Here is a 13,253-nt window from a genome sequence, read left to right as displayed (position 1 = left end):
ACTTCTCCAAAATCACTTAAAGAACCTGGATAAATTGTTAAGTTCCGATCGTTTATTATTAAAAGTCATACGCGAATTCTTCCACCAAATTATAATAAACGTTTTACACACTATTTGTCGTACGTTAAACAAATATTTTCACGGTCCGATAAAAATACACGTAAATGAATTTCAAATTACAGGAACCATGCCACGATCATATTATTTTAAAAGTCACAACTAATCTCATGCCCAAAATGAAGTTAATTTCTTGTTTTGTTTTTTTTACTTTTCTCCAAATTTTTTTTCTCCATGTGTGAATGAATATACGAAATTTCGGGAGCCATGCTACGACCGCGTTATATCCGAATTCGCGTTATGGCGGGGCGCGTTATAGCGGGGTTCCACTGTAGTTATATTAGGCAAACTATCTCCATGAGGTTTACTCAAATTGCACTCCTTGAGTATCTAAGTAAGGTAATCGAGGATAATTACACACTCAGTCTCTTAGGAATTATATTTAGTGCCTGCCATGGTGTGACTGCCTGTGCACATTTGATACTGGTTTTGTCTTTCTACTAATACGGACCATGTGATTTGTAGCAATGATGGATTTCTCTGATTATATATATTATTATACATACCTATCTACATACATACATACATATATGCATACATGCATACATACATAGAAGGGGAAGAGGGAATTTGATAGATAGGTAGATATATATATACAGTATGTCATTTTCACTACAAACATAAAATTTAAACATATTCCTTTTTAAGTGAAGAAAATTCTTAATGCTAAATCTGAAAAATGTACAAACTACATTCCCCCCAAAATGTACAATGACCCATCATATGGCTTGCCCCGTGTTGGTCTAGCTACAAAGAGATTAGTTTTCACCAATGGTGATTCTGCAACATAAAGTGAGGTTTGTCTTATATTTACTTAATATACTCAAACATGAAAAAGCTAGTGGCATTTGTATTTAGATGTCTTATATAGTTTATTATAGTAATAATGTCATTATTATTCAATGTATTATTTATCGTGTTGTACATTAGTTGTTTTGTAAGTAAGAGATGTTTTAGATTAAAGACCTTAATCTGTTAGGTATTAAGACAAGTGTTCTAATTTGATTGTAATCATGATTTTTTACATAATTTTTCTCTTTATCCACTTTACTACTCAAAGTTCAATTAATGATGCAGGTGGAAGTATCCATCCAGCATGTCCAGTAGGAAATCATTGTAAAACTTGGACCACCAGTGAACTATCCCAATATCAATGAGTTCACTCATCGCTTTTTTCTGGAGGGTTTGGGTTCCAGTCACATCTGCTTCCACATCAACATGCCCTCCATTTTTCAAAAGTACTTTCTTCTGCAAAGTCTGTGACTGGAGACCTATGAATGCTTTAAGTTTCACAGTTTGGTCCCTGTTTTGTAAAAAATGAATGGAATACTGCACATATTGGTTTCATCAAATATTAATGATGAAATCTGCACTCACTGAAAGGCAAGGAAAAATATGATATGGGTATTATTATTTCATTATTTTCTTCTTTTTTATATAATATAGACATTATCTAAATTTATAGATGCAGGTCAACAACAGTCAGCTTTGTTGATGGATGAAAATGCAACAGAAGCTTCAGAAAATGGTAAGTATATATTGTGAAATTTATATGCATCATTTTTTATATGTTCTACAAGACATGTGTCTCTCAAAAAACACCCAGTTGGATTGATATTAATTAAAACTGTGCAAATCCCATAATTTCTATCACATGTAAATGGCAGTGGTTATTAATAATATGATTACTATTGGTAGTGGTAGTAGTAGTAGTATTAGGCAAACTATCTCCATGAGGTTTATAGTTTCTTTATTTAATAAATTCTCCTTACCATTGATAGTTAAGTTTGTCTTGTATTGTCTGAACTAAAGATTGATGATATTGTGACCAGTTTAAGATATACTGACATTTCAATTTTATTAATTGAGCTTGATTTACTGGGAAAAAGGGCTTCAAAAAAATCTTTATCCTTTCTTTTATATAAATTTATAACCAACAAATTCAGTCTTTGAAAACTTAGTGCTTTTTGAAAAGAAGTATTCCTAAGAAGAAATATTAATCTGTAACACATCTTGAAGTGAATCATTATGCAATTGACTATTTGGGTTGTAGGTTTGACATTATCAGTGTTAAAAAGTTTGAAACAAATAATGTGGAGATAGAGTGAAATGAACATTGCTCTATAAATGAGTACATGAGAATCATGCCGAATATGTTTAAAAACGTAAATGAAATCAAAGACAACAGAGACATATAGGTTCAAAAATTGCAGGTTTAGCCTTTTATGCTGATTTTAGTACAAAATATGCATGAATCTGTCTGCTCACACAAACGCTGACGATTCCAAGTCGGTTATGTGGTGGAAAAGAATAGTACTAACATGTATGCTTCCAGCGATTGTTGGTTTTCCTAGGATGAAGCAAAAGGTATTTATTATCTTCTGTGGCATTCTGTTCTCAGGTATTATTACTTAGTTTCGGCTGCATGTTGTTCTGAAGGATTAGAGATGTATATGCTTTCTTTCTTAGATCACTTAGATTGTTTCAAAATAAAAAGTTCATACTGTTACCTGTCTTATTTACCATTTTTATTTACAGAAGACTGAAAATGAGAGTTTCAAAAGGCAGACTCATAGAGTTTTGTTTACGTTGTACCATGGAAGACAATATCCAGTTGGTTAAGTGTCATGACATCATACAGGCGTTAAGTTAACTTTCTTTTCTAGATTCCTTCAGTGTGTATCTGCGAACAATCTAATCTTGATCCAAAAGATTCTTAGGTATCAATGAATAAACACATTTTGTATTCCTTATATTGGACATCTTTTAATCCTATAAACAAATTAAGTATAATCATTGATTTTCATAGTTGAGGAGTTAATTTTTATTCATGTAAAGAAACATTTTGTAAAGAACTGAAGATAATATTGTACAGATAGCCCAGTATATAAAAACATCATGCCATGGGACAGAGAGGAGAAGAAGGAAAAGAACTGAAATGCAGTTCATAGATGGAAATCATGAGTAAAAGAGAAATTTGTTGTATCTTCAATGGGCCATCCATTCTAATTTTTAAAAAAATATTTTTAAGTAAGCAGATCTTTATATTAGATATATTTAGATTTGCATGCTATTTTCTTGCATATCTGGTCTTTTTATAGTGAAATACCATTCTAAATGTCTTGTATTCTTGGACATTGTAATAGCATAATATTTATTAATATCATATATTTCCAGTGTTAATCTTTGTCGCGTCTTATGCGAAAAATAACACTATTAATGATAAGATGCATGCATATTAGTTTGAATAGATATTAATGCTTTTAATTAAAGAAGTTTTCCAGATAATATTGAATTCATCTATTCTCATTGCTGGTTATGTATTGGAATTCATTTGATGTTATTAAGCAATTTATATGGACGAACATAATAGCAACATTTTAAACGATATGTTTTTATTTATCATGATGGAATAATTTATCTACTATACTACATATCACTAAATAATTCCTGCTTTATGAGAAGAAAGAAAGCCAAAATACTTTAAACATTCATAGATCTACAAAATTCCAAAACAATTTTGTATCTTGGTATAAATCCATCTCTTTAAAATCATATTTTGTATGTTTAGGGATGCAAAAACTAGGCGTAATACTTATTATATCCCTTAATATACTTCTTAGATAAATACCTTGACCAATTAAATTTTGTGATATAAGTTTTAGGCAGTCTTTGCTACAAATGTGTATGAATAGAGTTTTAAAGGAAAGTCTTTTCAAATAGTTTTAGTTTTATACCTTGTGAATAATAAATTATTTTTCATGAAATATTTTGTAACTTGATTCATTTTGTGAAATCACCTGCTATTTTCATGAAGTAAAGTCCTTTTACTGTTTATGTGTCTTGTTGATATATTTAGATAGGTTTGGGTGCACTAAATAGATATGTTACAGTCTCTATATCATTGAGTAAAGTAAACCATTGAAATCTTGAGTCATTTTAAATTTAATTTGCATGAAAACTAGAGACAAAGTTTGTAAATTTATGCTACAGATGTTTGGAAAATGGTACAAAAATTAATGATAAAAATTATTATGGCATACTCATCAAGGAGAACTTAACCCATGCAAATCCTTCTGACATATTCTTCATAATAATTGACCAATTTGTTTGAATTTTCAATTAGATAATTCAGTAGTATATTACACTCGCATTAATAATGAACACTTTTACAGACATACACTTTATCAGCTTTGAAGTGTTGTGTGCAACATGTCTAAGTACTCTATAACTAGGTTGCTTTTCAGGCCATTTTATAATTTCTTATAAACTCACTTATATCCTTTATCTTTTTATAATTATTGTAGTTTTTTATGATCTGAATATGATCCAGGTTATTTTACATTCTGGAAAATATTTTAAATTTCTGTTTTATAGAATTTCGTTCAGTCATTATTATGTATTAGATATTTTAAAAAAGGTATTTAATTCTTTGCATATGCTTTATATATCATACCAAAGGCATTTTGATATCATATAGGTCATAGATTAAAATAGTGCTGCTCAGATATCCAGTGTAGCTTACACACTGGCCATCTTGAAACTCATGATAATGCAGCTCCTTTGACTGGATTGTCATATCAACATGCGTTTCACATTAAAAGATTTCTTTTGAAGTTGGTTATGAATGAAAATCATGCCACTCTGATGTCCAGTATAGCTGCCACATCAGCCATGTTTCAAATCATTTTTTCCTACTGCTCATGAACAAAGAGTCATGGCAACAATGGTCTTCACCAGAAAAGTTTTAAGGTGACTAGTTGGTCTTCAGTATACATTGTCCCTGTCTGACATCCAATATGGCCACAAAGCTATCTTAAATACTTTATTGCTGCTACTTATCCTCAGTGGAAAGTCATATCACCATGTATTTTGGTTCTAAACTAAAATGTGCCAATCCAACCTACAGTATGGCAACCATGGTGGCCATTTTAAAAATCTCTGTATTTTTACTCATCCCAGATGGATGGTCATATCTGCATTGGGTTTTCACGAAAGAACTTCTTTTATATTAAGTTTTGTTGTTTTTTTTAAGAAAAAATTAATTTTATTGAGATAACGATAATTGCTAAAAGCATGTAACACACATATCTTGGTGTATTATATAAACTGTAAGACAGGCAAGGGGAAGATAAAAGGAAGGAACTTCAAAGGAATAAACAAAGAAAGTTGTTGTTGTTGTTGTTATAGGGTTTAACGCCATTTTTCAGCACACGATAGGCAATGCATGGCGGCCAGTATTAATGGTGGAGAAAGAACCCAGGAAAACCCCGGAAAGAACCACTGACCCACGAGACGCTACTGGCAAGCTTTCTCACATACCCACATTAGCCGAATCGGAGACTCGAACCCACGCAGACAGAGGTGAGATGGCAATGATCCGTAACGGAGAACGCTTTAGACCACTCGGCCACTCGGGGCCCCTAAACAAAGAGAGAAACTAGTGGATAGGAAAAGAAATAGTTTGCATGAATTATTTTACGATAACATAATATATATGAAACTTTTATAATTTCTACAATAATAAATATGAGAGCATGCATATATAGTCATAGTCATATTCATATACGCATACATATACATTTATTCACACACACATAGATATGCATATATGTGCATACTTGCCTGCACATACATACAAGAAAGAGAGTGAAAGGAACAGTTTTTTGTCAAGTTATTCCTAATATTAGTAAAGATTCAAATCAATTTGCTTTAATAATAATTTTAGTTCTTGCTAATGTCTCACACCACGTTGCATTTCAATGGATATGTTGTAGGTGTGCCTGATATTGAACCATGCAGCTTTTCTAAATTCTTACTTCTGTAAATAAGTACATGGAGCTGGACAATTTTAATCAGTCTTATTTTTTGTTTTTGTTGTAACATCAGTTGTCAGACGTATTTGACATCGTGCTCGACATTCTGTGAGAGAAAACAGTCTGTTTAGATTATTCATTGGAAATACAAAGTGCTCATTTGGAAAGAATATTATTCTGGGTTGCTCCTGTTCATTATTCCAAGGAGTTTTGAACAATGCCATTTTTATAGATTAGTCTTGTTGGCAGACTAGTGTATTTGAGGATCTGAAATTTACTCGGAACATTTAATTCTTTGGAATTGAATATAACTATTTTAGGATTATTTGACTTGTACAAATCTTGTTGGTTTTGCTTCACTCTGTTACTTAGTTTATAACCAAAGAGTTGTAACAATGTTCATCATGCCATCAAGATAATCACAAGTACTTTGCGTTCTAGTCATCCATACACTGACCGGTATCTTTGGATCAAGTCATCCAGACGTTCACGGGTAGCAATTGGAGAGACTGATGTCATTTTTGAATAAATACAAGAACTGGTCATGGCCTATGCCCTTGATGTTTCATTTCAAATCTGAATGTGGGATAAAATGGTATTGAGATGCAAGGAACTAAAAAAGACAACTGATGAGGGTAATCCAGGTTTATATTGATGTTCAAAAAGACATACTATGCTAAAGTGATCACTATGGCAAGCTTGCAGCACAGTAGGACTCGACAAAATTGATGGCACATACAAAAATGTACAATACTATCGCATTGCTGTATGACTACCTCAAAATGAGCTATAATTAATACTTCTACACCACTCCCTCAAAACCTCGTACCTGGACGACTCGCGAACCAGCTTATAATGCGGGGGCACGCATGGATCCCATTTTGCTCTTGGAAATAGCAAAAGACCTGACCCGAATTTGTTGAACATGAAGCAAAATGTTATCGAAATTGGAAAACAAAACCCAAATATATTGCTCGCTCAAATGTTGAAAATGGCTGTTCGTGCCCCAAAAATTTAAACAATATTTTAAAATTCTCAACATCTAATAAGAATTTATATAACTAGTACATTTTCCTTGCAAGTAAAAAATCTCAGTACACTGTAAATTACAATCTTTGATAACATTTTGATCAGTGAAAATGTCAATAATACTACCTGTGACAACACTTTAAGAAATAAATAACAATGAAATAAGTTTTGTCAAGTGTAGTTTGTGTTTTAGATATGTATTTTAAATTGTTTTTGAGCGTAATCAGCATAAATGTATATGGTGTGAAAAGTTATCAGGTTGTCTTCATATGCAGAGAAACAATTATTCAGAATTTGCTTTATATATATTATTATGCTAACTAGCTTTATTTTCAAGTGCAAGAGACAAAGTAAACAAAAGAAGCTGGCAGCGGTCTTCTGAAAAAGCGGTCATATTACAAGCTGTCACTCAGATAACAAACTGCTAAACATACATGTTAAGAATATTTACTAGAATCTATCTCACTGAATGAGATTTTAACTGTGTGATAACCCAATTGCTGGATAAATAGCTTACATTTAAAAGATGTTGAGTAACTTTTCCTTCATAAGATGCTGACAAACCTAAGACGAAATAATAAAATCCGACTTTACTTATTGTCAGGCTGTGCAAGAATATTTCATCCTTCGTTTCATTTTCCCGATGGACATTTAAAAAAAATTGTTATATACTTAAGCGAGAAATACAGAAACTTTGTCAAATAAAAATGATGTGCATATTTTTTTATTTGAAAAATCCTGTTTGCTGTATTGCTCACCTGAGATTGCTTTGCAGTCACATTGTGTGAAATAGTTTACAAAAGTCAAAAGTAGTATTTACTGCAACAAACAGTCCTTTTAAGCCTACTGTTTTCTCAAATTGCTGATATTATTTTCCATGATCAGTCAATAAATCAAATTGAAGTTGTGGTGAACGTACAAATATGTGAATGAGGCATGTGTGTTAATTAGTGAATTTAACTTCAAAGCTTTGATTTGGAACAAAGTTTGTATACAATAAAAAGACAATTTTCTTTTGCTGCAAATTTTTTTTTTCTTGTAAAGTATGTTTCTTCACTAGTTCTTGCTAATACTTACCCAATCATAATACCTTAGAAGAACTACTACTACCTTGCAAATCCAGCCCTCAGAGATAACTCTTTCAGCTAAAATGATCTTAGAGTTATCGGCCCAGGTGGCAGAATGATCTTCCATTGATATAGGGATTGACAGCAAAACCCATGAATATCTCAGTTACTATTGGAGTATAATGCACGCTCAGTATATGGATGTAACTGGAGGGAGGCTGGGATGGTGTATGTGTATAATGATTGGGTATGTAATTGCAAGTATATTTTACTAGAAAAACAAAATCTTCATTAAATGGTTTATACAATCATAATACCTTAGGATAATAGGTAAGAAGTAGAGTGAGGTACATCCCTTTACCCCGGTGACGCGATCTCTGGTTCCATAAATTATATGAGACACCTTCTGTATAACCCAACTGTAGAAGTCTCCATCTGTCAGGGAGCGGCTTCGGAAAAGCAAACTCTCCCTCTTGCAAATCCAATGGTAGTCGTGAAGCCACATTATGAAGCTGTTAACAGATGTGGAAAGAAGACCTGTTGCACTATGGCTCTAGGTCCCACTAGATCGAGTTGAACCCTTTGGGATGAAAGATCTCTGAGGTAAAAACTGGAGGATGTGGATTTGGATCTTCATCACATGTCATGGATAATATCAGCTAGGGAACAGTTTCGGTCAAAGACGCTGCTTGTGGCAACTGCTCTAACCTGGTGAGCCGAAATGCGTAACACATTTAACTGCGCTGGAGTTATTCCTAGATATACAGAGCGAATACCAACTTACTCCAGGATGGAAGCGTCTGTTCTGTTTATATCTTCCTGTCCTCAGGAAAGATAAAAGTAGACGCAACCTCCGTCGATGCAATGGCTCGGTCTTTCTAAGATACCACCTCAAACTTCTGTTTGATCTTGTAGGTGGCCTTGAGAGGAGGTGTCCAAAGTAAACAATGATTTCAGTACAAGGGCAGTGATGCCCATCGAATTAGACCTGTTCTTTACGATGAAAGAGGGAACCCTCATAAGTGAAACTGACCCTTCTTGTCAGAACTGAATGTGAATTGTATCACATGATAGGGCATGCCTTTCACTGAATCTCCTTCCGTCGCTAATGTGAGAAGGAAGCAGGTCTTGTATGAAAGGTGAGCTAATGATGACCATGAAAGCTGTTCAAGTGGTGTTTAGTTCAACTAGTTTAGTACCCATGATATGTTTCACTTCAAACTGGAGAGGAGGTAGGATCAGTCTTTGGCTTGTCCGATATCCTCTCTTCCATGATGACGAAATGTGTCAGTGATCGTGGACCGGTTACCTTTCATCGTGTCTGATGCTAACTTTTCGTGCTGAAGAGCCAGAGGAGAAAGATAGCTATTTCAAGCATAGATACCTGTATAGTGCTATAATGTTTTCTCGTGTACACCGTTGTGTATGAACTTTCCATGTACAATCATACTCTAACAAAGTGGAGGGCGTTCTTGCTTGAGCAATTCTCTCCACAAGTGGTTGAGATAACTGTTTACTTTTCTGAAGGCCTGTTTAACATGATCCAGACTTGCTGGTTCAGTAGGTATGGGTTGGGTGTGAAACAACTGCCGACGTGGTTGCTTGAGTAGATGAAGAAAATTCTCTATTTCTCCATGGAATTTCCACTGTGAGATTGATAAGGTCGTTGATCAAAGACTTTTCCCATCTGAGTGGTACAATGATGATGAGGTGACACTCTGATTCTCTTGCTTTTTTATCACCTTTGAAATCAGAGGTGTTGTATGGTAGGCTTATGCGTTCATGCCGTTCCAATATATGCATAACGCATCTACTGCCCAAGATTTGGCATTTTGAACTGGTGCTATGAAGCCTGGTAGCATGGTATTTCACTTTGTCGCAAACATATCAACCAATGGGCGGTCCCATCGAGTGCATATCTAAATGAAAACCGAGTGATGGAGAGATCATCCCGTCTTTATAATCTGATTGTCCAGGGACAGATAATCTTCTATTATGTTTAGATGTCTAGGAATATGACGAACTTGAACGTGAATTTACTGTTGACGACACCACTTTAAAAAATCCCATACCAATAAGCTAAGGACTGGGGACTTGATTCCGCCTTGCCTTTTGAGGTAAGTCACCACTGTAGAGTTGACAGATAGAAGAAGGATTCGCTTCCCAGTTAAAAATTCCTACCACAGGTGAAAGTCTTCCAAGATAGCCATGATCTCATGGATATTGATATATAGATGCCGGTCGTGGGGACAGCACACTCCACGGGCTCCCCAAATGCATCTTTACAGACTGTGATTCTTGGCTTTTGTATTGGCTGATGTATACCCGTTGTGAGCCATGTTAGGTCGCTCCATGTCCGCAGATGGTACCTCGTATTTGTGCAAATAGAAAGAAGTAGGTCCAGTGGGAAAGGTTGGGTTCTCATTGGGAAAAAGGAATAATTTGTAACAAGCGCATATAAACGCTACCTAGGATGATGAAGTCTGCAGATGAATTGACCAAGCCTAGAAGGTGAAGGAATTTCCGTGCTGAGAAAGGTCCCCTTCAGAATAACGAAGCCACTATGGTAATGATTTTCAGTGACCATTCCTGAGGGAGACATTATATGTTTATATGTGTGTTGAATTACATACCAAGACGAACAAATTGTTGAGATGGTAATAGGTCCAATTTGCCCTGTTGACGAGGAAACACAGACTGAAAGCAATGCAACAATGGTTATTACATCGTATTCTAATATATAACTCACCTGATGTTTTTGCAGGATGTCGTCGAAGTAACTTCATGTCACCGCCTTGGACATGGTGCAGATATGCGTCATAACACGGTTCATCAGATGTGTGAGGACCCAGAGACTGATGTTGAGTCCAAATGGGAGCGCTTGGAATTGATAAGTGAAATCGTTGTAGGCAAAGTACTGGAACTTCCTGGAAGCCTTGTGAAGTGGGACGTTAAGACATGCTTCTTTTAAGTCCACGCAGACTGCTATGTCTCCCTTAAGAGTAGCATTCAAAATGAGCCGTGATATTTCCATCGAGAACAAAGGATCGTGAATAAATTGATTGATAGCGCTCATGTAGATGACAGGGCGCAGAGTGATGTTTGCTTTTGGGACCAAGAAAAGTCTGGAATAAAATCCTGAGGAATTATTTCGAACGATTTCTACACACACACACACCACCCCACCCCCGATGAAAGTCGTTTTTGTTCTTGTTGTAAGGTGGTGGTTTTGAATGAGTATGTGGAATGTTTATAGCTAATCAGACTCTAGACAAAGATGTTTGAAAGTAAACCGATTGTTGAGTCCATTAATAGTCATGACAAATCTTGTCCCATTTGGTAACGAAGAATGGAAGTCTTCCTCTAACTGGGCTCTGTGGGAAGGGCGGTGTAAGTATGAAGACGATGTTATTTTATGAGACATGGAGGAGGTCGAGTAGAGAAACGTGGCGTATGCGATCGCTACTTCTCTGTCTTTTGTCCTTGGTTCGCAAGAATCGTTGTTTTCGACGTGAGGAAATACGATAGGACAATTAATCAGAGGTTTGTGTTTGGGTCTTGTCCCTTGCTTCTTTGATGGTTTCCTGATACGTACCTGTACCGAGGTTGCAGGTGAGGGGCCGGAAAATTCCTCTCATTAATGACTTGTTGCGAGCTTCATGGATCTGGCCGTTGAAACTAGATAGGAGGATAATGGTTGTGATCGTAGCTTGGCCTTATGTTGATCCTTAAGGAAGATGGAGATGGAAGCGCAGCATCTTGGTCCGCTAATGGTAGATTTGCAGCTGTCGTGAAGGCACTGGTTAAAGTATGTTAAGCAGTTCTCTTCAAGACCTGTGTTATTCGAGAGACTGACTCTCATGCTTGTAACGTGGAATTCGGAGGAAGAAGTGATGAGCTCTGTTCCGCCTGCTAGAATATAGCCATTTATACCAAGTCCAACAAAGAGTCTTCGGCTACGACATTGCAGACTAACTGGTGAGCGTCACTGAAAGATGTTCGATCTATACGAATAGAGTATGGTTTCGTCATCCCCTAAGTTGCGATGTCCCGGTTAACTATTGGGGTTTCCAAATGAAACTCTGGTCTACGGCAATAGTATAACCGCCAGAGAAAACTTGATGGAATGTGTTTTGTATTGAGGTTTAAAAAGTTCAAAATGCCGGTGAATCTGCCAGAATGCTGAAGTAATTTGAAGTTAATAAGATCAACAAATGCTGGAGCGCTGGTCCAGGTGGTTGATAAAGCAGGAGGAGGTGGGCAGAACTCCGGAGGCAAAAGACAGATAACTTCTTCAATGGGAGCTCTGAAGGCTACCCGCGATATAGTGAAATCAAAAATGAAGAAGGAGCCTGAGAGCAAGCATTGTCATCTATGTTTGCATGAGGTGAGGCTGTTGTCTGATTGAAGCAGCTGGCAAAGATTGTCGAGGTCTGCCGCTGGCAAGACTCGTGGGCAGATAACTGTTAGCTCTTTTTAGTTTACGATTGTATCTGGGAGAGCTGGATTTGCAAGGTTGTAGTAGTTCCTGTGGTTGGGTAACTATTTAAATAAGAACCCGTTTTCTTTTCATCTTGTGATGCAAATATAATAACATTTAACTCATAACTTTACCACTCATCAAATATCAATTATGTAACACAATGGGAAATATATCAGGTATTAATCTAAATTAGAGAAATATCCTCTATATCTTTCTTTCCAAATCATACAGATGTATCTAGAGTATGGATGTATAAATTATGCATAAATAAAATTTTCTTAAATCTAGTATGAAAAATATATACTGGAATAGAATAATTTTAATTACGAAGCAACATGTAAACAGTATGCTGAAAAATAGCAATGAACGATTAACTATTTTAAAAAATGGAAACATTCAAATTCATACTTTTCTATCCAATGCATTCTTAAGGACACAACAATATTTGTTTAAAAGAATGAAAAAGAACAACTATCAAAAATATAAATTTTAACATCAGTTAAAGTTTCATGACAAAAATAAAAAATTTAATCTAATGGCTAAACTGAATATACGAACAAATTCTAATCGTACTAATAAAGACATCATTAAAATCCTACTGGTACAGGATAATTTCACCTTCAAAACACACAAGCCCTTTTAAAATACTTTGCAGGTATTATGTAAACAAAGGCTGTTTCACCGCATGAAGACACAATCAAATCTTGACACTGAATATTTACCAAACGTTCTCAACATTCA

General features: G+C 35.2%; 1 protein-coding gene across 3 annotated transcripts in view; it reads left to right on the top strand.

Annotated features, from left to right (window-relative positions):
* The window catches only part of LOC149793644 (uncharacterized), a 106,904-nt gene extending 102,952 nt beyond the window's left edge, over positions 1-3,952 (top strand). For all 3 annotated transcript variants that reach the window (XM_089967623.1, XM_089967625.1, XM_089967624.1), the window contains 2 exons: positions 1,583-1,645; positions 2,656-3,952. In XM_089967623.1, the coding sequence (XP_089823749.1) occupies positions 1,583-1,645; positions 2,656-2,663 (71 nt within the window). In that variant the 3' untranslated portion in view covers positions 2,664-3,952. The remainder of the gene's footprint in view (positions 1-1,582; positions 1,646-2,655) is intronic.
* Positions 3,953-13,253: the final 9,301 nt, after the last annotated feature.

This window comes from Sinohyriopsis cumingii, chromosome 8, assembly GCF_028554795.1.
Source record: "Sinohyriopsis cumingii isolate HCF-2022 chromosome 8, ASM2855479v2, whole genome shotgun sequence".
Classification (NCBI taxonomy): domain Eukaryota; kingdom Metazoa; phylum Mollusca; class Bivalvia; order Unionida; family Unionidae; genus Sinohyriopsis; species Sinohyriopsis cumingii.
Note: the sequence above shows the minus strand (reverse complement) of the source record. Positions and strands in the feature narration are given on the sequence as shown.